This window comes from Sciurus carolinensis, chromosome X, assembly GCF_902686445.1.
Source record: "Sciurus carolinensis chromosome X, mSciCar1.2, whole genome shotgun sequence".
NCBI lineage: Eukaryota > Metazoa > Chordata > Mammalia > Rodentia > Sciuridae > Sciurus > Sciurus carolinensis.
In genome coordinates, this window is record NC_062232.1 from 53,752,988 (window position 1) to 53,777,178 (window position 24,191).

The window sequence follows — 24,191 nt, forward strand, 5'->3', positions numbered from 1 at the left end:
TCACAGTCTAATCTTTTCTGCTGCTAGGACTAGGAGGATGCATCTTCCATCTCGGGTTGGATGTTACATGACATTGAGGGATCATCGTGGGGAGATTCATGGGTTGGAGGTGGGAGGACAACCACCTGCGGCAATGAAAGATTATCAGAAGCAAGCTGGAAAGAAGCCACCACTGGGAATGTTCCTGGTGGCCCAACTGAGCTGTGTAGGGTTGCGCTGTAGCTCCACCTTGTGGTCACTCGCCCCAAAAGGAGGGCCGCGTCCGTCGTCACCATGACGTGTTTGTTGAATGCCACCTGTTTTTCGTGCCGGCGGGGATTCATGTCCTTGACCGCGGACTCTCGGGGTACGGTATGATTTCCATAAGTCTTCGCTCCTCTAGGCTGTGTGCAGGGTTTTGTTTCCAGCCCAGCCTTCCCCTCGAGGAGCAAGTTCCCCAGTGTGATCGCTGCTCGTAACTGCCAGTGTGGAACTGGCTTGGGATGAGGAGTCTAGTAAAAAAGGGGCGGGAGAGGGCTAAGTCAAAAAGTGGGACAAGAGACTGCACAGTGACTGACCCTACGGTCCTCCATTATACTGACATTCGCCCTGATTCGTGCGTCCACACAAAGGTCAGTCGAATTAAGGCTCTGGCCTGGTCAGGAGACTCGTTTTTCAATTTCTCCTCTTTGGTCAGACTGGGACCTAGGCAGGCAAGACAAGAACCCCGGGACCAGACCCTTGAACCCTCGGTTGCAGGGCTGCCAAGGGAACTACAATTCCCAATATGCCTCGGGGCATTTCCGGTCTCGGGATTGACGGAGGTGCGTTTGAATTTGTTCCCGCCCCCTCCTACTTGTGAACCCCGCCCCTTCCCTTCGCCGCCCCGCCCCTTCCATGCACACACATGCACATGCATACTCAGTCAACGGTCCACGCCAACATACCTGGCCTGCAGCTGGCACAGGGGGCGGGGTCACCGGCGTGCGACTTGCAGGGAGGCTGGAGCGCACTGGGAACCAACGTGGCGGCTGCTGCCTGGGACCTGGTCTTGGGGATCCACGCCACCTTGCACTGGGCAGGTCTTCCCACACTGCTTTTCAAGCCGCATTTCCTTATTTCCCCCCATTCCCGATACTGACCCCCTAGTCAGGCCGATTATCGACCTCGGCTCTGGAGTCCCCAGTCTGGCAGGCACATCAGGGGTGTCACCTCTCAGCATGTACCTCCCTTCCCCTATCCCTTCTTTTCTATTCCCAGTCAGTCACCCAGACTCGCAGCCCTGCAGCCTCTTCCTCTCTCACCTCCCGACCTCACCCTGTCGTCCTCCAGTGTCTCCACCCCTACAGCCCTAACCTCCTAGTAGCTCCCACAGCTCTCAGCTGTAGTCCTCTAACCTCAGCGTCCTGGTACCCAACTAGAACGCCAGTGCCCAGCTCCAGCCCTTGGCCTTGGGTACTCAGTCCTGAGCCTGCCACTGCAAATCCTTACTCTTTTCCCAGGAGGACTAGACACCTACAGCACGCCTAAACCCTATGAGGCCCTGAACTAGAGACTGAAACTGACAAAAACTTGATGGTGGAGGGCCAGGGGGAGCTGCTCATTGGGGTTCGGGTGCAGTTGCTTGTTATTTTTAGCTGCTGACTCACTGCTCCTGGCATCCGGGTTTGGGGCTAGCAGGCTGGGCTAGGGGGCTATTAATAGAGCAGAGGCACAGCCCCGACCCAGTTCAATTTGGAAACACAGGGAGCAAGGATCCTCTTTTCTGCCAACCTGTCTTGTGGAATGTTGGGGTCTGAGGCAGTGGCTGGGCCAGATGCTTTCTAGCTGCATCACTGCATCTCAGGCTAGTATCACTACCTTGGAACTCTTGGGGAAAAGCCCACGAGGACACTCCTGGGCACAGCTCTCCCCTCAGCTTGCCATTGCTTGGGGCTCTGCCACATTGAAGCTTCTGCTTTACTAGCCAAGAGGGCAGAGGCAAGTTTCAATAGAGAGATTATTACAGCCATGGCCTTGACCTGCCTGGACTTGCTCCTGGGCCAGAATGATAGGTTGCTGGGAGGATAAAGCTGTGGGTTTCTCGTCCCCAAAGGTTCTCGTAAAGACAGGGGGAGCTACCGAATTTTATGTTTACCACTTTCCCTCTCTTGTTATTTTTTCCCTCTTGTTGGGCTCTGTCCCAACTCACAGGGGTCTGCTGACCTCATGATCTCTCCAGTCTTAGTGGAGAAACCTAATTCAGGAAAGCAACTGAGAAACTTGTCCCCACGGAAGTATGAATGATCATTTATATTGTCATTCCCATGGGGCCTTCTTATTTTAATGGGTTAAAGTTGGACTTAACTAATACATATATTGGAAATGGTGGGGAAATACTGATATTGGACTAATCACCAAAACTATTCGCGCCCCCTCTCAATTTGTCAGAATTCTCATTGAACCCACAATAATGCCCATCTTCCACCTCTTGCGAACCAGAAACTTCTGCCTTCAGCGATCTGGGTTTTCGGCCCCCAGATGAAGCCATATTTGGGGGCAAGCGTGATCTGTTTCTCCACACACAAAGACTGAAGTCACCTGATGAAGCTCTGTTTTCAAGAATGAGCTCAGATTATGAGACAGCAGCAAGCAGCGCCGCCCCAACTCCGTCTATTTGCTGAGGGCGCAGAAGAGGCGGTGGAAGGAGAGAAATTGTCTCTCTCCCCGCAAATCCCTTCCCGAACTCCATTGCCTGTCTCAGCGCAGAGCGCACGGTCGCCTAGCAACCACAGCCGCCTGCAGGGGCGTAGGGACTGCTTTCCGCCTGTAGGGGGCGCCTATCTCCCTGGGGCCTCCGCCTGGAGCCCTAGCAATCGGGAGGGGATTTCTTGTTAAGTGTCAAAGTCTCAGTGTTGCTGACCTCCTTGCCTTATCTGTGCTGTCCATTCTAAGTGTCAGAGAACCCGTAGAGTGGGGAGAAGCTCACTATGAATCTGAAGGGAGTTTACTTGAATTCGTTAAAAAATGAAAAGAGGACGGGAGGGAGGAGTCAAAGGGGATGGGGCAGAACAAAATTGGGAGGAAAATTTGACCCTCTCTATTCACTTGAGGCTTCTGAATGCTTAATTCCTCTATCAGAGAAGTTCAGAAGGCCCAGGCTATTGGGAACTTTTTTTTTTTTTATCTGAACCACTTTTAGGAGTTTTTAGATAGGAGTTTAGCACACTTTATTGGCAAACTGCTGAGCTTGTACAAGACTTCCAGCTCCCTACTTACCAGTCTAGTCTAGACCTGGTCATTAAGAAAGATATCCATTCATTCATTCACTCATTCATATATTCAACAATAATAATTAACACTACTAATTAATACTACATGGTATGTTAAGTGTTCTACATTTAATCTTCACAAAAATGCTATGATTATTTCCATTTCAGATTTTAAAAACTGAGTCTCAGAGAAGTTAAATAATGTCCAAGGTCACATGACTGGTGACTGGGTTGGGTCTGACTGAACAACCAGTCTGAGTCAGGATATAAGAAGATAGAAAACATGATCCTTCTCTCTTTTCTCTACTTAATAAACATCCAGTCACCTTTCAGGACCAAACTAAAGAGGTCCCTTTATGAAACTCTTCTTAAGTCCTCCCCCACCCAAGTAAAGTTAATAACTTGCTTTTCTGTACACCCCTCTGAAATAGCACTTTTCATTGATTTTACAATGATCTACTTCCATATTTCTATTTCAGTAAGCATGTTGGCAGCAGGATTGTGTTCATCTCCACTTGGATATCTAATAGACATCTCAAATTCAACATATCCAAATCTGATTTTTCCCCAAAAATGACCCCTCCTAAAGTCCTCATCAAAATCAATAGCAATTTCACCTTCCCAGTTGCTCTGGAAAAAAAAATCCTTGAAACCCCATTTTGTGATTTCAACAAATCCTGACATCTGTTCCTTCAAAATATACCCAGAATCCAACCACTTCTCATCACCTCCAGTGCTGCCACCTGTTCTAAGCCACAATTACCTTTCAGTTAGATCACTTCAGTAGCTTCCTGACTAGTCTCAGTGCTTCTACTCTTGCACCCTGCAGCCTATTGTCCACAAAGAAACTGGATCAATCATGATAAAACCAAGTCAGATCATGTTAGTTCTCTGCACAATACCTTCCAATGACTCTATCTCTGAGAGTAAAGCCAAAATCCTTACAATGGTCTTCAAGTCCCTAGGTATCTAATGCTTTATTGAATTTCTCCTGGTACTCTCACATTGTCTCACCAAAACATCCACTGGGTCTTCCCTTCTGTTCCTTGAATAAGCCAGGTACGCTCTTACATAGGACCTTTGCACTGGCTGTTCCCTTGCTAGGTTTACTCTTAGAGCTGCATGGTATACTTCCTGACTTGCCACAAGTCTCTGCTCAATTGCCAACTTCTTGGTGAGGCTTATCCTCAATAACATATTTAAAATTCCCTCTATTCTAATTTCTAGGTTACAGTAAATACAGGGTATAAAGGAACAAGATAAATGACAACATGAAGGGGAAAAAAAACTCAGACAAATCCAGAATGTAGAATATTCTACAAAACAACTGACTCATACTCTTCAAAAAATGAACATGCTTAATTTTTTTTAAAAAGATTGGGAACTGGGTGTGGGGATGTCATTCAGTGGTAGAGCACTTGCCCGGCATGCATGAGGTCCTGGGTTCAGTCCCCAGTACTGAAAAAAGAAAAAAGAAAAAAAAATGGGGGATTTCCAGTTCTGGACCTGACTGAACTACACATACTTCTCCCTATTCCTCGCACTAAGTACAGTTAAAACTTTGGGCATTACATATTAAATAAACATAAGACCATAAGAAGAAAAGGGCAGACTGACTGGAACCTCAGTGACCAGAACCCATGATGGTATGTTCCCTGGGTTTTCCTGGTGTCTTGCATATCCCAGACTGAGTGCTGGAGAAGCCAGCAGCTTGGAAAAGCCACCATGAACAGATGAGTAGGGAGATGTTCCCTAATAAAAAGCTTCCTTTCTCTGGCCAAAAGATCAGCTTAGCCAGACAGAAAACTCTTAGACAATAACCACTAAAATCAAACACCACAGAACCTGCAGCTCTACCCAGGCTAGGAAAAGTCAAGTAGAAAATTGACTCTGTCCAGGCTTTCCCTCTCTCTCTGTGGTGGTATCAGAGAAAGCGAGGTAGAGAACCCGGACTTCCATCCCCACAGGGTAATAAGACCTCCCTCCCTGTTGGATGATGTGAGAGTATCAGCAGAAGCCTAGTGAAGAGTCAGAACTTTCACGACAATGAAGGATTAATGAAGTCTCTGCCCTTTGATTCCTCCCCTGTCAATCTTTCTTCCACCTCCTACCCATGGTGTCAGTGGATACTGCCTAGGGAAGTAAAGGGGCATTTCAACCTCTCCCAACCAGGGAGACATCAGTGGAGTCCTAGTAGGGAGTTGGAATATCCCTCTGCCAATCAGTAAGAAGGAACCCCTGCCTCACATATCAACTGATGCCAAGGGGTGGGACTTGAACTTCTTGAACTTGAACCCTTACCTAGCAGTAACTAGGCAGTAGCCTCTTTCTCTGATAGCAATGGCTATCAGAAAGCAAAGGCTCTGAAAGAGCCTACCAAAACCAAGTTTTAAATAAAATCCAGAGCCTCAAAACAGATCCTTAAGGTGCAATTAAAAAAATATTCATCATACCAAGAACCCTGAGACCCTCAACTTCAAGGAGAAATGATGAACAAACACCAACACCAAGATGACAGAGAGGTTTTAATTATTTGAAAAGATCAAAAGTAACCAACATTTCAAAATAACTGCTTCAATGAGGAATTACAAACAAGGTTGAAATGAACAAAAAATAGAAAGTTTTGGCAAGGAAATAGGAGATATAATGAAGAGTCACTTAGAAATTTTATAACAAGAAAACTATAATAACTAAAATAAAAAACTCATCACACATTCAAGGCCAGACTGGGCAACTTAGCCAGAACTTGTCTCAAAATAAACAATAAAAAAGGGCTGAGAATGTGGCTCAGTGGCTATCATGCTTGTGGTCCTGGGTTCAATCCTTAGTACTATGGGAGAAGCGGGTGGCAAAATGAAGCAGAAATCAAGACATTCACAGACAAAGAAAAGCCAAGAGAATTTGTGCCAGCAGACCCACTCAAAAATAATGGCTAATGGAAGTTTTGAAAACATAAAATGATAAAAGAGGAAATCTTGGAATTTCAGGAAGGAAGAATAGAATGAGCAAAAATTTGAGCAATTACAATAGACTTTCCTTCTCTTCAGTTGTCTATGTTTGATAATTGAAGCAACGAGTATAACATTGTCTGATGTGGATCTCAATGTATTTAACATAATCATGTTACAAATGGGGGAGAATAAAGGGACTTGAAAAGAGTAAGGTTTCTACACTCTCCTTAGCCTTAATGATGACACCACTAGGTCTTTGAGGTGACAAAATAGTTCTGTATCTTGATTGAAGTTGTTCCAAGACTCTCCACCTGTGACAAAGTGGCCTAGAACTATATACGCACTGTATCAATGTCAGTTTCCTGGTTTGGATTTTGTACTGTAATTATGTAAGATATAATAATTGGGGGAAACTGGATGAAAGGTACATAGGCTCTTTTGTTCTCTCTCTGCAACTTCCTATACATCTGTAATTATTTCAAAATAAAAGTTGTTTTTATTTATTTTTGTTTCTATGTTTTGTTTTTGTGGTACTTGGGATTGAACCCAGGAGCACTCTACCACTGAGCCATATCCACAACCCTTTTTATTTTTTATTTTGAGACAGGACTCACTAAGGTGGTGAGACTGGCCTGGAACTATTGATCCTCTTGCCTCCCCAATAACTGGGATTGCAGATGTATGTCACCATGCCCAGCATAAAAGTTGTTTTAAAATATTGGGTCTATTCTAGGTTAAGAGTGACAAAAGACACAAATGCAATTTGAGAAATGATGCAGAAATCAAGACATTTACAGACAAAGGAAAGCTAAGGGAATTTATTTCAACAGACCCACTCTAAAATAATGGCTAATGGATGTTTTCAAAACATTGATTAGATTCTGATTTTTTTAAAATATAAAAGGCAAATTTGACAAACCTGGAATAAAAACTGCACATTAGATATTAGATGATATGAGATTATGCTTAGTTTTCTTAAGTGTCATAAATACTGTGCCTATGTACGAGAATGAATTTATTACCAAGAGGTGCATGCTGCAGTACTTAGAAGTGAAGTGTAATGAAACTTACATTCAAATGGGTCAGAAAAAAGAGTAGAAGGATCCCTACATGAGCAAATGAAACAATATATTACCACTTGTTGACTTGATGAGGTAGACATACAGTGGTATTCACTGTACTATTCTTTCAACATTTTTGTATGCTGGTAAATTTTCCTTTTCAAAAAAGTTGGAGGGGGCAAGCTTGGTGGCATACATGTATAATCCCTGTGACACATGAGGCTGAGGCAGGAGGTTCACAAGTTTGAGGCCAACTTTGGCAATTTAGCAAGACTCTGAGCAACTTAGTGGGATCCTGTTTCAAAATTAAAAGGGCTGGGGATGTGATTCAGTGGTAAAGCACCTCTGGATTCAATAGCCAGTAGTGCCAAAAAAAGTTGGAGGAGATATGTGGAGGATACACATATGATAAAGCATATATAGTAAATTCTTCCTGGAAATTCAAGCAGTGTAATTGGGTGTTTACTGTAAAATTCTTTCAATTTTTCTGTTTGTAAATTTTCATTTTAAAATGTGGGTATGAGGGGCTGGGCTTGTGGCTTAGTGGTACAGTGCTCACCTAGCATGCGTGAGGCCCTGGATTTGATCCTCGGCACCACATAAAAATAAAATAAAGGTATTGTGTCCACCTACGACCAAAAACATATTTTAAAAAATGTGGGGATGAATAGCATGAAGAAAATAATATCCCAATCTGGTGTCCTAATCCCTTAGCATTTCCAATCCATCTTACCATACTCTACTTTTTCTTTTGTCCACAGCACTTATTGCCACATTTACTATACCATTCACTTTTTAAAATTTTTTGACCTTTATTTTATTTATTTATTTATTTATTTATTTATTTATTTATGGTGCTGAGGATCAAATCCAGTGCCTCACACATGCCAGGCAAGCACTCTACCACTGAGCCACAACCCCAGCCCCCATTCACTTTTTTATTGTGCATATTTTTGTCTGTGTCTCCTAATGGCAATGTAAGTTTCCCAAGGGCAGGAATTTGTTTTGTTTGTTTTGTTTTGTTCTGTTTGTTACTATATCCCCAAATCCTAGAAGAGTGGCATGGATATTTGTTGAATTAAGGATGAATCTCTGTAACCCTAGCACCTACATCAAGGTGTTGCCCAAAGTAAGTGACTCTATGAATGTTTGCTGAATTGAACTGAGACCTAGGGTCTGCAGGAGAACTTAGAATAGATCTGTTGTACTAGAATGGTTCCGAGCATGGACCCTGAAGTCGGATGGCAAGGATTTGCATCCCAATTCTATAACTTTCAGCTCTGTTATCTAGCCATATTAACATCTCTGGACCTCAGTTTCTTGTTGGGAAAATCAAAGTAGTAATATTACTACCTTGGTAGCATTTTGGTTTCAACATAAAGCACTTAAGATTTTGTAAAATCTCAATCAGTGAGAGCTAAAGACAAAAGCAGAACAATGAAAGACAGTCTTCCTGTTTTTTCACCCTCTTCCCACTCCCCTACAGGCTGCATGAACCAGGAGAGGCAAAGGAGATATCTTTTGGATGGGTATTGTCAAGTTCTCTGGACCCATAGAATAACTGCTCTCACTTCAGGTCTCTTCTTACCTTTCCTCCTATCCTGGACTCTTTCCTCTTAGAATGCAGAAGCTACTTCCCGTGGGAGAATGGAATGGAGGGACAGGAGTGTGTGGACCAAGGACAAGGGCTTGGAGTTTTCTACTACTGCCTGTTATAGGATTAAGTCCCTCAATGGTGATATAAGAAGGTCAAGTGTGAGGTCACAGTAATTTCAGGGCCTAGAAGATGAGAAAACAATAGTCCTGAGGAGGAGGCATTGACAGGGGAGCAGACCTCATATGCTGCCTTATATGCTTGTCCCCTGTAGGAAAGAGCACTTCTCTCACTGTGCTCCAACGTCCTTTCGGTCAGTTCTGCTCCCTCAAGTCTTTACTTCTGGTGGTCCCAGATCAGAGCAAGCCTGGGGACCCGTTGAACATCTCCCTGCAACTCCCTCTCAAAGGTGGGGTGGGGCGGAGTGGGAGGGGAAAGGGTTAAAATTGGGGACATAGAGGTATGAGATCGCTCGCTAGAGCACTCCTTTGGCCCCAGTCCTCTGCCCCCACACTAGGGTCGACTGTACCCCAGAGATCCGAGGAGCTGGGGCTGAGTCTGGGAACGCCGCTGCCTCTGTTCCTTTAAGGAGCTGCTGTTTAGCATTCCTGCCGCTGCCGCTGCCTGACTCTGCGCCCTGATTGGCTGGAATCAACTGAGAAGGGAGCCAGGGAGAGATGCTCTTGACTCCACTCAGATCCATCCTGGGGACCAGAGCAGAAGCGGTCCTCGCTGCACCCAGTCTCTGCTTGGGCTCCCGCTTCTTCTTTGCCGCTGGGCCTCGGCCCAGGAGCCACGACGGGCGACACGGAGCCGCCAGTGCTGGAGGGGGAGCCATGGGTGCGGGGCAGCGTGGGGGCAGAGGCCCCCGGACGCCCGCCCGGCCCCAGGCCCCGCTCCGCCCGTGCGCCCCCACGGGTACCCCCCCCTTCCTGGTCCGAGCAGTGTGAGTGTGCCCGGGAACCCGGCGGTGGCGGCGGCGGCGGCGTGGAAACTGGCGTGGGCTGGGGGGTCCGAGCCGCTGGGGGCAGTGCCATGCACAAGCACCAGCACTGCTGTAAGTGCCCCGAGTGCTATGAGGTGACCCGCCTGGCCGCCCTGCGGCGCCTCGAACCTCCGGGCTACGGGGATTGGCAGGTGCCCGACCCCTATGGGCCAGGTGGGGGTAATGGGGCCAGCTCCGGTTATGGGGGCTACAGCTCGCAGACCCTGCCCTCGCAGGCAGGGGCCACCCCCACCCCTCGGACCAAGGCCAAGCTCATCCCCACCGGCCGGGACGTGGGGCCAGTGCCCCCTAAGCCAGTTCCTGGCAAGAGCACCCCGAAACTCAACGGCAGTGGCCCCAGTTGGTGGCCTGAGTGCACCTGTACCAACCGGGACTGGTATGAGCAGGTATGGACCAGCAGAGGGGGGGTGCTGGTGGGGCAACCCAGGAGGGCTGGAAAGTGGGTGCCTTAGAGGCCTGGGGTGCAGCAGGGATTGCTGGGGCTCCAAACCTGTGGACCCCTGAGCCACAGCGTTGCAGCTGGGCAAAGAGAGATGGCTAGGAATGTGCGGTTCCCTGTGTGTGTGTCTGTTCAAGGGGTCTCCATTCGGAGGGGATTGGGAGGAGCTGTGTGTGTCAAGGGGTGAAGGTATGGTGGAGGGGCACATTTTCCTGTGTGGGGGAATTGGGTTTGTCTCAGTGCGGGGGTTTGGCAGTGTCTCTGTGTCTGGCAGGGGGCGGGAGGTTCTGCGGGGGTTGTGTGTGGTGTGTGTCTCCACAGGAGGGGAGGAGGGGGCATGGTACTCTGCGTAGGGGGGGACATATGTGTGTGTGTATGTATGTTGGGGTATGTGGAGGAAGGCAATGAAGTGCCTGTGAATTTTATGTAGAGAAGCCCATGTGCCGGGCTTCCTGAGCTTCATCCCTCCATGCCATGAGTGCTCAGTCCCAGTCCCTTTGTGTGTGAATGTGCACATGGACGTGTGGGGATGTCTCCCTGAACGTGGAGGTGCCTCTATAGATGAGGCTGCAGGGATAGCTGGGTTTGCCTATCTGTGTGTGGCTATATGTATATGTGTGTGAGCATGTGGCTGCAAGAGTGTGTACCTGTGTGTGTGTGTTTGTGTGTGTATGTGTGTGTGTGTGTGTTTTCATCCCTGGTGAGTGGTGCTTGACAGGCAAGGGAGGGGAGGGGAAGGAGGAGAGAGACACGTCCCAAGCAAGGCTGAGAGGCTGCTGAGAAGGACAGACTCTTTTGTCCAAGCAGCTCTGAAGTGTGTGTGCTGGGGGTGGGGGGTGAAGCAAGCTTCCTCGCTCCAGAGCAGGCATGGTGCCTGGAGCCAAGCAAGGGACAGCTGCCCTGGTGCAGGGACTAGCCCCAGTGGGGCATGTCCCCCTTGGGCAGCCCCAGATGTGGGAGAGCTTAGCCCCCCAGTCCTGACTTGGCACAGCTTGGGAGCCTCTGGGTGCTGGGCACAACTCCGGCTTCCACTCCCAGACTAAACTGCCAGCTTAGAAAATGGAAGGAGCATCTGTGGGAGAAGCAGCAAAATGGAGGCTGGGCCGGCAGAGCCAGGTCCCTGGCATGCATGGCGGAGGGCCTGTCTGGCTTTCGGCTCTGCAGCCCCTAGGGTGGGGAGAAAAGAGGAGGAGGCTTTGCTGTGAGGGCAGGTGCTGACTGCCCCAAGCTGGTGACCGGTCTGTTCTGGCTGCCTCTGTCTTCCTCTGGGGATAGGAGGATGTGCTCTCACTCAGAAGCAAAGGTGGGGACTTCCTGGAGAGAGGAATGCTCAGTTCTGGCCCTCTGTCTGTCCATACTTATGTTTCCTGCATCCCTTGCCTCAGCCCCTTGCCATGGCCTCTTGCCCTCTCCAGTGAGTCTCCTTCTTTCCTTTGCCCCTCTGTCCTTTGGCCCTCCCATTGCAAACACCTTTTCATACTTGCCCTGCCCAGCAGGAGACAGGTACCAATCGCAGGGCTGGACCAGTTGGCTCCAGCTCTTTGCTGGAGCTGATCCTGGGTGACTCCTTAGCCCTAGAAGCAAGGTCCCTGAGTGAGGGTGGAGTGGGGACTGGAGGGTAGACCAATGGGAACTGGGAACCTCTGGTTACCACTTGAAATGGACTTGAGGCATGGCTTGTCACATGTGGGCACACCTGGTATACCAGATGCATACAAGAACCACATGGATGTCCTTTTGCTTGTGTGTCTGTTGCATGGTACTTCAGGCAGCTTTATTGGCTCTGGGTCTTGGAAGATACCGTTGGTTCTTCCTCCTGGGATCAGGAACCAGGGTGAAGCTGTAGCTGGAGACCTCTAATTTCCTTCCAGGGCTACAAGGCATGAAGTCCTGAGGGCCATATCCCAAAACGGGGGAGGTATGACTAGCCAGCCCTCTCTCTCTCCCCTATGTCTCCTTCTTGAAGCCAAAGCTGCATGGGGTGGAGGTAGGAAGGAGAAGCACAACAGGGTGTGCAAAGTAGACCCCACTCTGGATTTCCAGCTCTCTTCTTTTGAAGAGGAGATCAGGGGTTAGGAAAGGGACAACACAGCCAACAAAAGATGGGGGAAGGTGCCAGGTTGCCTAGGGAGAGAGGCAAGAGAACTCCTCCATTCTTGCAGATGAGAGTGGGAACCAGGGAGCAGGTACTACTTGTCTCTCCAGAATCAGATTTCCACTTGAAAAATGGCCACAAGTATGTCCTGTCTGGGAAGCCACCTCTGTGGGTTGGTCAAATCAACCCTGCTTTTCTGACCCCTTCCATTGCCTCTCCCATAGCCACTATGTGTTGAAGACCATGAATTCTACTGGTAATCAGTCTGTGGGTCATCATGCTATCCCTCATGGAGAATGGCATCCTGCTCCTGTCCTGCCCTGGCTTTGCCTCTGACTCCACCCTGGGCCTTTCTGCTGGGGCACGCAAACCATCAAAAGTCCCTTGATAGAAAATGGATTAGGACTTTGACTTTTGTCCATTTGGGGAATTGGGGTCTTGGAGCCACTGAAGATGGTGTAGAGTAAGGGTTTATAAGGTACTTTGAAGGGGACAACTTTCCTTTTTCCCATGAGTTCTCCTGGAGGAAGGGGATGATGGCCTTGACAGCTTGCTTTAATCCTAAGAGCACCTGGATATCCAGGTTCTAGGCCCTGCTCTGCCACTAACTCCCATTGTGCCCTTAGGCATATTCCACAGCCTCTCTTGGCCAATGTCACCATCTGTCGCATGAGGGGGATTAGATAAGATGGTGTCTGCTTTCTGACATGGTAGGAATCTCTGGTCCACAAGTCAGGGAGAGCTATGTTCAGAAGGGGAGGGGTTCTCGGGCCAGGCCTCTGGGTGCCCCCTATGGAGGCAGGGTGTGGTGTGATTTGCCCGCCATCTCCATCTCTGCCATCCCCCTTAGGCCAGCCCTGCACCCCTCCTAATGAACCCCGAGGCCCTGGAGCCCAGCCTCTCGGTGAGTGCACCACTGGCCGGCTCAGTCCCAGACAATTGATCTGGACTAAGTGAGCAGCTGTGTTTGGCCTGATATGTTTGGATGTAAGGGGAGGGGAGTGGCCCCCTTGGGGTCAGCCTGTCCCCATCTGTGACCTAGAGGTGACCTGGGATGTACATGGGCCTTCTACTCTGTGGGAGTGGGGGAGGGGAGGAGGCAGGTTGACCAAGGGGCAGATGACTGGGAGGGCAAGAGGCACTGAGCAAACTGCCTGCGTCTTCCCCTAGGTGAATGGCAGTGATGGCATGTTCAAATATGAGGAGATAGTACTCGAGCGGGTGAGTCTGCCTGTGGGGAGGGGATTAAAGGGGAGGAGAGGGCTGAAGTCAAAAGAGGGGAGGCCCTGAACAGCAGTTTCAACACTCATGGGGAAACCTGCACTGAGAGGACAAGGAAACAGCAGCCTTCAGAGCCACTACTCTGCATCAATCAATGAACTCGCTAACAAATATTAATTGACCTTGCTCACTGAGGCCTGGGGAATTGGGGTGGGGATGGGTTGACTGAGGCCTCCCTGCCAGAATGGTCAGCACAGACTGGGAGCCTGCTGGGTTTCTGACAAATGTGCCCCAGCCTACCAGGAGGCCTGGAAAACTTGCTCTGGGTCTAGAGGAAAGTGGGGTGCCTAGAACCTTCCTTTGTGCCCTCACAGTGAATAGAATGTGTCCTTCTAACCCCTCTGCAGGGCAACTCTGGCCTGGGCTTCAGTATTGCAGGTGGCATTGACAACCCCCATGTCCCCGATGACCCTGGCATCTTTATAACCAAGATCATTCCTGGTGGAGCAGCTGCTATGGATGGGAGGCTAGGGTGAGAGGACCTGGAAGTAGGATTGTGGGTGGCAGGGATGGGATGGAGAGGAAGGGAGGAGGGCCAGTCTGGCAGGATTACCCTTCCATTAGATCTGGGGGGGAGGAAAAGAATGGAAGAAGAAGAACAGGAGGAGGCAGGAGGGAAAGGCTGTGGAGAGGGGGTCGGGGGGGGGCTGTGGCACAGTATCAATGCCTCTTGGGCTTCCCCCGCAGGGTGAATGACTGTGTTCTTCGGGTGAATGAGGTGGACGTGTCGGAGGTGGTGCACAGCCGGGCCGTGGAGGCGTTGAAGGAGGCAGGTCCTGTGGTGCGGTTGGTGGTGCGGAGGCGGCAGCCCCCACCCGAGACCATCATGGAGGTCAACTTGCTCAAAGGGCCCAAAGGTGCGGCCCTCTGGGTTCCTGTGCTCTAGCCAGAGCCCCTGGCCCCAGGTCGTGGCTGGCCCCATAGGGAATAGAAGGGAATAGCCTTACTCCCTGTGTGACTCCTCCAGTTCCAGCTCATAGCTTTCTTTCTTGACTTCAAGTCTCACGCTTACTGACCTCGGGATGGCAACCTAGTGTTTGGGATTCCTAGGGGTGCTTCTGAGGGTCCAGTGGGTTGGCTGGAGGAGGGGAATTGTCTTTGGGATCGACCAAATACTTTAACCTGCTCTGTGACCCTTTCCCACTCCCTGCTGACTGTCTCCCAGGCCTGGGCTTCAGCATTGCTGGGGGCATTGGCAACCAGCACATCCCAGGAGACAACAGCATCTATATCACCAAGATCATTGAGGGGGGAGCTGCTCAGAAGGATGGACGCCTACAGATTGGAGACCGGCTGCTGGCGGTGAGACAGGCTTCACGGGGATGCCCAAATGGTAGGGTGGGGAGGAGGAGCTCTAGCACCCTGTCATTCCATCTAAACCTCACTGGGGATGAGGCATCTTGGGGAACTTCAAGAATATCTTCTCATACCAAGGCCCTAATTCTCTCTATGGCAGGGGCTCCCTCACCTGCCCTTTCCCCTTCCTCCTGCCTGTCTTGTGTCCTCACAGCACTGTACTTGGACCTCTGTTAGCACACCATTGAATTTCATTGCAAGGACACCCCTCCAAGGCCCTTCCTTTCTCCCAAATCCCAGGCTGAGGCTTCTCCTTTTCTAGGTGAACAACACCAATCTACAAGATGTGAGGCATGAGGAAGCTGTGGCCTCGCTGAAGAACACATCTGATATGGTCTATCTGAAAGTGGCTAAGCCAGGCAGTCTCCACCTCAACGACATGTACGCTCCCCCTGACTACGCCAGCAGTACGTACCCACTGGCTCCTGTCACTGGCCTCAGGTCCTACTCCCTGGTTTGGGGAGGGAAAGTTGTTTGTGTCCCTTATGAAGAGAGGAAATGCAGAAGATAGTGCTCAGAACTGAGTCCAGATCCCAGCTCTGTCCCTTGGAACTGGGTGCCCTTGGACCAGTCCCTTTCACCTGTCTTTACTTTCCTCTTTTGCAAAAGGCTAATGATATATGCGCTGCCTTCCTCATAGGACTGGTGCAAGGATCGAATGAGATCATGGAGGAGAAAGCCCTTGGAAAACTGTATTAGGCTACAGAGATGTGAGGGATTATTATTAGTCACACCTCTAGTCAAGCCTTTCTTTGTAGACTGCCTTGACTTCAGCTCTTTCTAAGAGTCACAGGAGTGAGCCCAGGATTTAGAAAGGGACTGCGGAGGAGGAACCCTGGGGGATGGATGGACAAGGGGTGGGGGTGCCTGAGGAATCAGCATCTCTTCATAGAGACCTGATAAAGGGTGTGGGGGAAAGTCCTTGGAAGGGGTTGGGGTAGGCACCTGCCTGGAATGACTCTGAACTTTTCTCTCCCTTTCTTGACCCCAGCTTTTACTGCCTTGGCTGACAACCACATAAGCCATAATTCCAGCCTGGGTTATCTCGGGGCAGTGGAGAGCAAGGTCAGCTACCCGGCTCCTCCTCAGGTCCCCCCTACTCGCTACTCTCCTATACCCAGGCACATGTTGGCAGAGGAGGACTTCACCAGGTAAGACCCTCGCTCCGCTCCGTTCATCTAGCCCAGGGAGTGGGAAGGAGAGGAATCATTTCTGGCCTGCGACAGGCCTCCTGTAGAATGACAAAGAAGAGGATCCGGCCTTCATTGCCCCCCGCTGTGAGGTCTTGGGAGGGGGTGTGCTCTTTCAGCCCTAAAGGTGGCTGCAAAGACCAGTTCTACCATCAGGGGGAGCGCCGACCGAGTGGCCCCAATCCGAAAGTGCAGATAAAGGGTGGGGTGGAGCGTTTAGGGACTGAGGAGGGGGAGGCTGCGGGTTTTCCTGCCCTGAGATAGTTTGCACCTCCCTGTGCTCCAGCCACTCCAAATTATTGAAGAAAGCAGTTCAGCCGGTGGGGTTGGCGGGATTCTGAGAGGCCAGCAGACCCAGTGGCCTCACGGGGAACGGCCCCGCCCCACCGTGGCGGTGGCGGCGGCGGCGGCTGAGCCCGGCCGTGGAACTGGTCGGGCTGGCCAGGATTCCGGGGGACAGGTTTGCGGGGTGGGGCCTGGTAGGCTGCTGGGCAGGCTGCGGTGGAGCCGGAAGGGTAGGCGGACGGGGGAGAGCCAGAGGAGCCATGGAAAGGGCCCGCAAGTTCTCAGGCTCCGGCTTGGCGCTGGGCTTGGGCTCGGCCTCGGCTTCGGCCTGGAGGAGGGCTTCGAAGAGGTGGGCCTGGCCGCTCCGCTCCCTGCGGCCTGGAGGGGATGCCAGGTAGGAGTGGAAGGCTGGGAGCCAGGGCATCGGGGACTCAGGGAGGGAGCCTCACACCTAAGACTGGGAACGAGAAAGAAGGACCCTCACTTGGGACTTGGGGCTTCTCCGAGGAAAGATGCTTGTAATAAGTGAAGACGGTGGGCCTGGAGATGTGCTGGGAGTCAGGTTGTGTGTGTGTGTGTGTGTGTGTGTGTGTGTGTGTGTGTGTGTGTGGTGATTTGCTCTCACCTGATCACATTGTGACTATTTAGAGAGGGGTTCCGTGGACATGATTAGTTTTAGTCTCATTTTTCATGTGTTTGCCCCTTTTCTTCTGTTTAGCCCTTAAGCACCATTTGAGGACCTGGGCTTTCATCATCTCTGTCTCCCACATCACCTAGTAGGGGTACCTAGTGGTTTATTAAATATGTTGTTGGGGAAGATAGGCAGAGTCATTGTTGGTAGGTGGAAATTTGAGATGGCAGAGGGGCAATGTAAAGTAAGTAGGCACATCTTGTGAGTCCACTGCCCCTGACAGGTTTCTCTTCTTGTGGCCCAGTGCATTTGACAGGGGTCCATAGGATAGGAGACTCTGGGGAGGAAGAGGACCAGTGAGTGGGCTCTGGGATTTGGGCTCTAGAGTTCGGGATATGGGTTTGTTGACCTGGGAGGGTAGTGGGCTGTCCATTGGGAAGTTGATGCCAAGTCCTCAGGAACAGGAAAGAAGAGGAACTGAAACTGGGCATCTGACAGCAAAGAGCAGTCAAGCAGGTTTCAGGAGATGAAGGGAGGAACAGGGTATCATACATACAGACCTAAGTCCTTACTCCATACAGCAAGTATGGTCCTTTTTCCAGGCTGGCCCTGACAGGGACAACAGTTCCTATCTCCTTTTGTCCTGACCTCCCTTGTATCTCCACTCCTTTCCCACCAGAGAGCCCCGGAAGATCATCCTGCACAAAGGCTCCACAGGCCTGGGTTTCAACATCGTAGGAGGAGAGGATGGAGAAGGCATTTTTGTCTCCTTCATCCTGGCAGGAGGCCCAGCCGACCTGAGTGGGGAGCTGCGCAGGGGAGACCGGATCTTATCGGTGAGACAAAGGCGAGGTGGGAGGATGGGAGCTGTGCCAGTCTGAAAGGGAGGAGGGGAGACCTTGATTCCTTCAAAAATGCTTCTTGAGATGAGGCAAGAACTAAGAACTGGAGAAAACTTACATTGTCTTTATAGATACACTTAGTGAGGGACAGGGGACCAAGACCAGACTTATCCTTGAGGAGAAAATTAATATCTCTTGGATCTTTACAAAGATAATTATTACACTAGAGATGTTGTATCCTTTAGGTCTCATTTAGGGGGCAAGGATGGAATTTTGAGAAATATATTTCCTTCTAACTACTAGGACAGAGGACTCCCTTTCTTGCTTTTGGGGTGGCTCATGACTCCTCTCTTTGGTCAGGTGAATGGAGTGAACCTGAGGAATGCAACCCATGAGCAGGCTGCAGCTGCTCTGAAACGGGCTGGCCAGTCAGTCACCATTGTGGCCCAGTACAGACCGGAAGGTAGGCGAGAAAAGATGGGGAGTTTGCACTTATGCTAATTACTGGCTTTTTGCCATCAGGGGTACACAGTCACTTGACCAGGTCCCTGCTATCCCAGTGCAGTAGCTTCTTCATCTCTCCTTTTCTTCTGGACAGGGTTGGTTGGGGTGGCTTGAAGGCTGTGCTCAAAGCCTGCTAATGAGGGATGCAGTGCCGCAGAAGGCCAGTAGTGGGCAGCAGCGTACGGGATGAAGCGCAGATGAGGGCAACTGGAATAATGAGAGGGGAGGCAGAGAACTCAGAGGGGAAGACAGGGAACTGTGTGCCCTGGAACAGAAGAGCAGCTCTGGATTAGAAGGCCCACAGGGAGAAGAGTTCCCACCTCTTACGAGGTCTTGAGCCAAACCTCTTTGACCCCCATCCCCCTCCCCTCTTCAAGAAGGCTGTGAGACCCACAATTGTGCTGGAAGGGAATATTGTGCCCTTGGGGTAGGGCAACGGGAGTCGACCACCTCCCTTACGGGGTACCTTCTTTGTATTCTCAGCAAGTAGTTTCCTGGCTGGGGTGAATGGGCGGGGCCAGTTATACAAATGAAAGCGTTTGATTGGCTGAGGTCAGAAGAGGCCAGGTGCTGAGGTGAGCTGCGGGTAGGCGCGCCCTATCCTGCACGCCGGCGGGATGACCATTGGCCGGGCGAGCTCGGCCTCCAGCTGCACGCCCCGCCCCCTGACCCAGGCGGAGGGCGGCGGGCGCTGCTCCTTCTCCCCCTCGCGCGCCTCAGGCGTCTCCTCCTCCTCCTTCCCCTCCCCCTCCTTCTCCCTCCTTCTCTTCTCCCCTCCTCCCGCGCGCCCCGCTTTGTGTCCGTGGTCTCCCGCGCGGGACGGAGGGACTGGCCGGAGCTGGCTTTTTCTCAGCACTAGACTTGGACTCCGACCCGGCGCCAGGTGAGGTGGGGCGGACGGGGGTCAGGCCCCCTCACAGTCCCCTCCTAGCCTCTCCGCCGTTCTATTCTCAGTCTCTCTTGCGACACTTCGCCCCCAACTCTGCTTTCTTCCCCGAATACCTTCGCCGCGGGTCCCCAGCCCCCTTCTGAGCACCTCCTGAGGGTCCCTCTCTGGCCCCAGGCAGTACCGCGCGGGGTTGCTCTGTCCACTGGGCCCTGTCTGGCCTTCACCTCTTTACCATCACCTCTGCCACTCATGAACTGTGCCTCCCTCGCGCCCCAGAACCTCAGTCCTGTCTGCATCCTCCTTCCTGCTGGCTGCTGCACCCCCAGCAGCGCCCTGATCCCTTTTCCCTGAGGAATTTTCTAAATCTGCCCCTTCCCCCATTCGCATTTCTCCACCTAACCTCGGGGAACACCCGCGATTGGCTTGGTATTCTTGTGCCCCCTCCCTTTTGTTCGTAAAGGTTTCATTCTGTGCCCAACGACTTTCGCCTCCCCTCCTCTTTGTGTAAGCCTGGCCTTTGTCCCTTAGAGGTACAGCGCCTGGGCTCCTTGGACACCTAGGCCCTGTGGTCTGGTTGGTAACGTGAAGGAAGGGACCTGACCCTGGCAGGTGCTCTAGTTCTGTGAGGAGAAAGGGAAAGACAGTTGGAGCCCGGGACAAAACTGAGAGGACTCCAAAGTGTCCACCTTTGTCCTTTCCACCCCGGCCCCCACGCTGGTTCAGTGCCCCCAGGCCCGAAGGGAAAAAAGAGTGGGTCTGCCACCTTCTGCACGACTTCTTGGATGGGGACATGGAAGTGTGGGGAGGTAACTACCAGGAGAGCTTGTTGGTCTGAGGTAATAGGAAAGAGGGATGCAAATGGACACTTTGAGTCATTTCTCTCCATGTTTGGCATTCAGCTTACTGACAAGGAACGCACCTTAGGGTTATTGTTTTCATCATTTATGTGTGTGCTGTTTGCTTCTCAGTAGAGCGCTAACCTTTGGATTTTTATTAGTAACTAATATTTATCCATTATATGCCTGCAACTTAGACAACTTAGTTTCTGCAAAGGAAATGGTTTCTCTTACATATTTGTGTGTGTGTGTGTGTATGTGTGTGTGTGTGTGTAGGAGAAATTGATGTTTCTTTCGGTTTTGCTCTCTGATGTTGGGCACATGGAAACAATACTGTGAATTTTTCTGGTGGTGGTATGTTGGAAATTGGTGACTACATGTTTCTATGACTTTTGTTGGGGGAATGCAACTGGTTTGTATAAAAAGCTGTAAATTATGCAGGGTAGAGGGATTCCTGTGGTGTTCATTTGCTCTCTGAGCATATTTCTGAGAGTTGAGGTTGAGGTGCTGTCTTGTGTCAGGTCTTTCTACCACTTGCTACACAAGGCCTTTTTTCTCTTAGGATTTTAGTTGAATCACTGTTGTTAAGGCAGTGCTATCCCAATCTTATTTCATTCTTTGGTTTGCCAAATTCAACAGGGACCCGGCCTGTAAAAGCTTTTTTCTTTTCTTTTTTTTTTTTTTTTTCATTTGAAAATGGACCCTTAGAGACAGGTCTAGAGGGACTATCAAGCACTTGCATTGGGCTCTGAATTTTCTTTGATAAAGTGCTTGTTTTAAAAAACAAGGACCCCATGTTGATAATTTTATAAATATATTAAATATGACTCTTTGGAAGATTGCATCATGGTGTGTATTTAAAAAATGAATAATCCAAATATATGTGTATTGGAAAAAATGGCAGCAACTTTGAATGTTATCAGCCAAGTAAATGTTCATTGTTTGGATTTTTTTTACATAGACTGTGAGAGTTAGAAAGGATCATGTGGTTCAACCCCTGATCCTGCAGACTGGAACACGCACAGGAGAGCCAGATGTGACTTGCCTAAGGTCATGAAGGGAAAGTTCTCCAGGGTCAGCAATCCATTTAATCCTGAGGTCCACCAGTTGGTACATGGTTGTAACAACTGAGAGTCCTTAGACCTAGTTCACAGTAGAAGAGCAATAGGAAAGGGTTGGGGAAATAACAGAAGAGAGAGCAGGGAAGCAACAAGAGAAAGAAAGATAAGTGGAAGAAGGTCCTGTGCACTGAGGCACTATTGCCAAACCAAAGCAGCCTTTAGCTAGATAGATAGCCTTTAGCGTGAGAGCTTAAAAAATAGCTTTGACTAATTAGAACTGAGTAAGAACAGTTTTCCTCCCTTTTAAAATGACTTTAAATATACCACACAATTCCCCCATTTAAATACGCAGTTAAGTGATACACTGTTGTGCCTGTGTCACCACAGATAGTTTGAGAACATTTTCATTACCCTTTTCCTTTTGATACATAAAGAGAGTGCAAGAATTGGAAGGGTGATAGGTTTAGGACAGTTGCTTCCTAATGTATCCCCCCTGGACACTTAGAGGCTGGATGGCAACTTGAGAATGCTCTAAACTTTAGCTTCTCTCACATATCTGGTTTGTTTAATGTGGATTAAAGCCATAATAAAACATAGGAAATGTGTCTTTCTATTTGAACTTTGTATTGTGTCTAGCATGGGTACTTTACAAGTGTTTTCATGATGAAGCTTTGAAAAATGTTAAAATAGAAATAGAAGTACAAAATGATAAGGTACCTTAGTGAGAGATGATGTTTAATAGTTTCACTCCTGATTGCTCCAAACTGTTGTGGACATAGCAATCCTACCTATTAGCTAAAAATAGCATGATGTTCTTAGGCATGTATAATCCTGCTTAAAATTCAAATTGAAAATTTAAACAACTGGCTCTTGCTTGGCAAAGGGTTTCTTCCAATCTATTTTAAAATGAAAAAATACATTTTTTTCTGTGACTTGTGGGATTGCTCCATCAAGGGAAGGATGGGTTTAGTATTATTATAACAGATCTCCTGTGTTTTGCTTCTGGTAACTATATGTCAGCCTCTGCTTATATATACTCTGCTGGTATTTTTCTGAAGAGTCTTTTGGTTTTTATAATAGAACCTGATCTCCAAATCAGGAGCTGAGCCAGAAATTGGTCAGTAAGGTAGCTAAACTGGGAATTGATACTTTGTGACCAGTCTTTTCAACTACAACATAAATCCAAACAGGGTGGAGCATGTGGGAGAGAACTAGAATTTTTCAGTAACTTATTTTAAGGTGCTCAGTAAGCATTCTTATAACATGAAAACACCTTCAGGTAAGACCTGGGAAAGTTAGGGACCATTGTTGACAATAACTTGAAAGCACACAAAGAATATTTTCCCCACAATATTTAAGTAACCATCCCAACTCTGTTTGAGAATGAAGGATATAAACATAACTGCTACCCTGTCAGCATGATCTCTCTTGAGAGCACAGAGGTGAAAATATATGAAGGCAAAAAAAATGTTCTGAAACTCTACCACCATTGTAAAAGAAGGATAAGATGAGGAAGAAATAAAATGAATTCCTGGGAACAGCATTTCTATGCTGTGAACAATTGGAAGGCAAATTAGTATTGTATTCATCTTTGTGTCCCCAGCACCTAGTCTGGAACCTGGCACATATTTTGTTAAACTGAATTGAGTATCTCTACACTTTTATAAGCATTCATCTTTAGGTTATCCCTGTAAGTTAGGTGGTATTTTCCCATTTTGTAGATGAGGAAACTGAGGGTCAGAGAAATTGAGTAACTTACTCAGTGTCACGTAGTTAGTAAGGGGCAGAATCAAAGTTTGAAGGCAGATTTCCTGAGAACTTTGGATTCAGGGGTTTTGCCCGTAGACCAGAAATATCTCCCACTGCTAAGGGAAGCTATGAGCCCCTCTATATACCCAGATACATCCAGTCACAGCAAAGGATACCACCCTAAGATTCTTCAGGTGCCAGAAGCTGTTAACAAATGGAGTTAAACCAACTCCAAGATCTCAGCTATTCAGTCTTTTTTAAAAAAATTTTTTAGATGTTGATGGACCTTTATTTTTATTCATTTATTAATATGTGGTGCTAAGACTCAAACCCAGTGCCTCACACATGCTAGGCAAGCATTCTACCATTGAACCACAACCTCTCAGCTATTCAGTCTTAATGGCTACAAAATCCTGTCCCAAAGGAAGAAGTAACTTGAGAGTAAAGGGGCTTCTGGAAGCCCCAAGGAAACCCTTTTTCCTGCAGAAGGAAAGTGAATTTAGGAAGATTACTAGGGAATGATCTTGTTGGGGGAGTTCCAGGAGGAGCAACAAAGTGGGAGTTGGGTTTATTTTACTTACTAATGTGTGCAGGCTTAAGAATATTAATGCAGTAGATAGGCATTTCTCATTTCTTCAAGTGAAACAGAATTATATTTGTCACTCTTTTTTTGTAAGTGCTGGGGATGGCACCCAGGGCCTTGGTCTTTCTAAATATGACCTGAGCTACAGTACCCTTGTCATCATTTTTTGTGTCATTACAATTCACTCATTTAAAGGTATATATTAGTGATCTTTAGAATATTCACAAAGTTGTATAACCATTGTTGCAGTTGATTTTTAGAATCTTCACTACCCCTTTACCATCACCCCCACCTTAGCTATAAGCAACCACTAATCTGCTGTCTCTATGGATTTGTTTATTCTGAATATTTCATATGGATAGAATCATATAGTATATCATCTTTGGGAACTGACTTCTTTCACTTAGCATAATGTTGCCAGTTCTTCTGTATTCTAGCATCTACTACCATTATTTCATACCTTTTTATGACTGTACAATATTCCATAATATGTATTTATCACATTTTGTTTATCAATAGATGGACATTAGGGTTGTTTTCACTTTTTGACTATTTCAAATAATGCTCTGTGAACATTAATGTGCCATTTTTTTACATGGATATATGTT

General features: G+C 48.7%; 1 protein-coding gene across 8 annotated transcripts in view; it reads left to right on the plus strand.

Moving 5' to 3' along the window:
* The first annotated feature begins 9,572 nt into the window (after positions 1-9,572).
* Positions 9,573-24,191, plus strand: part of Dlg3 (discs large MAGUK scaffold protein 3) — a 52,170-nt gene continuing 37,551 nt past the window's right edge. For 2 of the 8 annotated variants that reach the window (XM_047535863.1, XM_047535867.1), the window contains exons 1-10: positions 9,573-10,228; positions 13,227-13,280; positions 13,547-13,597; positions 14,005-14,129; positions 14,345-14,514; positions 14,823-14,959; positions 15,276-15,420; positions 16,005-16,164; positions 17,799-17,955; positions 18,322-18,424. In XM_047535863.1, coding sequence (XP_047391819.1) covers positions 9,872-10,228; positions 13,227-13,280; positions 13,547-13,597; positions 14,005-14,129; positions 14,345-14,514; positions 14,823-14,959; positions 15,276-15,420; positions 16,005-16,164; positions 17,799-17,955; positions 18,322-18,424 — 1,459 coding nt within the window. In that variant the 5' untranslated portion in view covers positions 9,573-9,871. Of the gene's footprint in view, positions 10,229-13,226; positions 13,281-13,546; positions 13,598-14,004; positions 14,130-14,344; positions 14,515-14,822; positions 14,960-15,275; positions 15,421-16,004; positions 16,165-16,439; positions 16,883-17,798; positions 17,956-18,321; positions 18,425-19,154; positions 19,349-24,191 lie in introns of those variants that run through there. The other 6 variants (XM_047535862.1, XM_047535861.1, XM_047535868.1 and 3 more) reach the window with 6 other exon arrangements.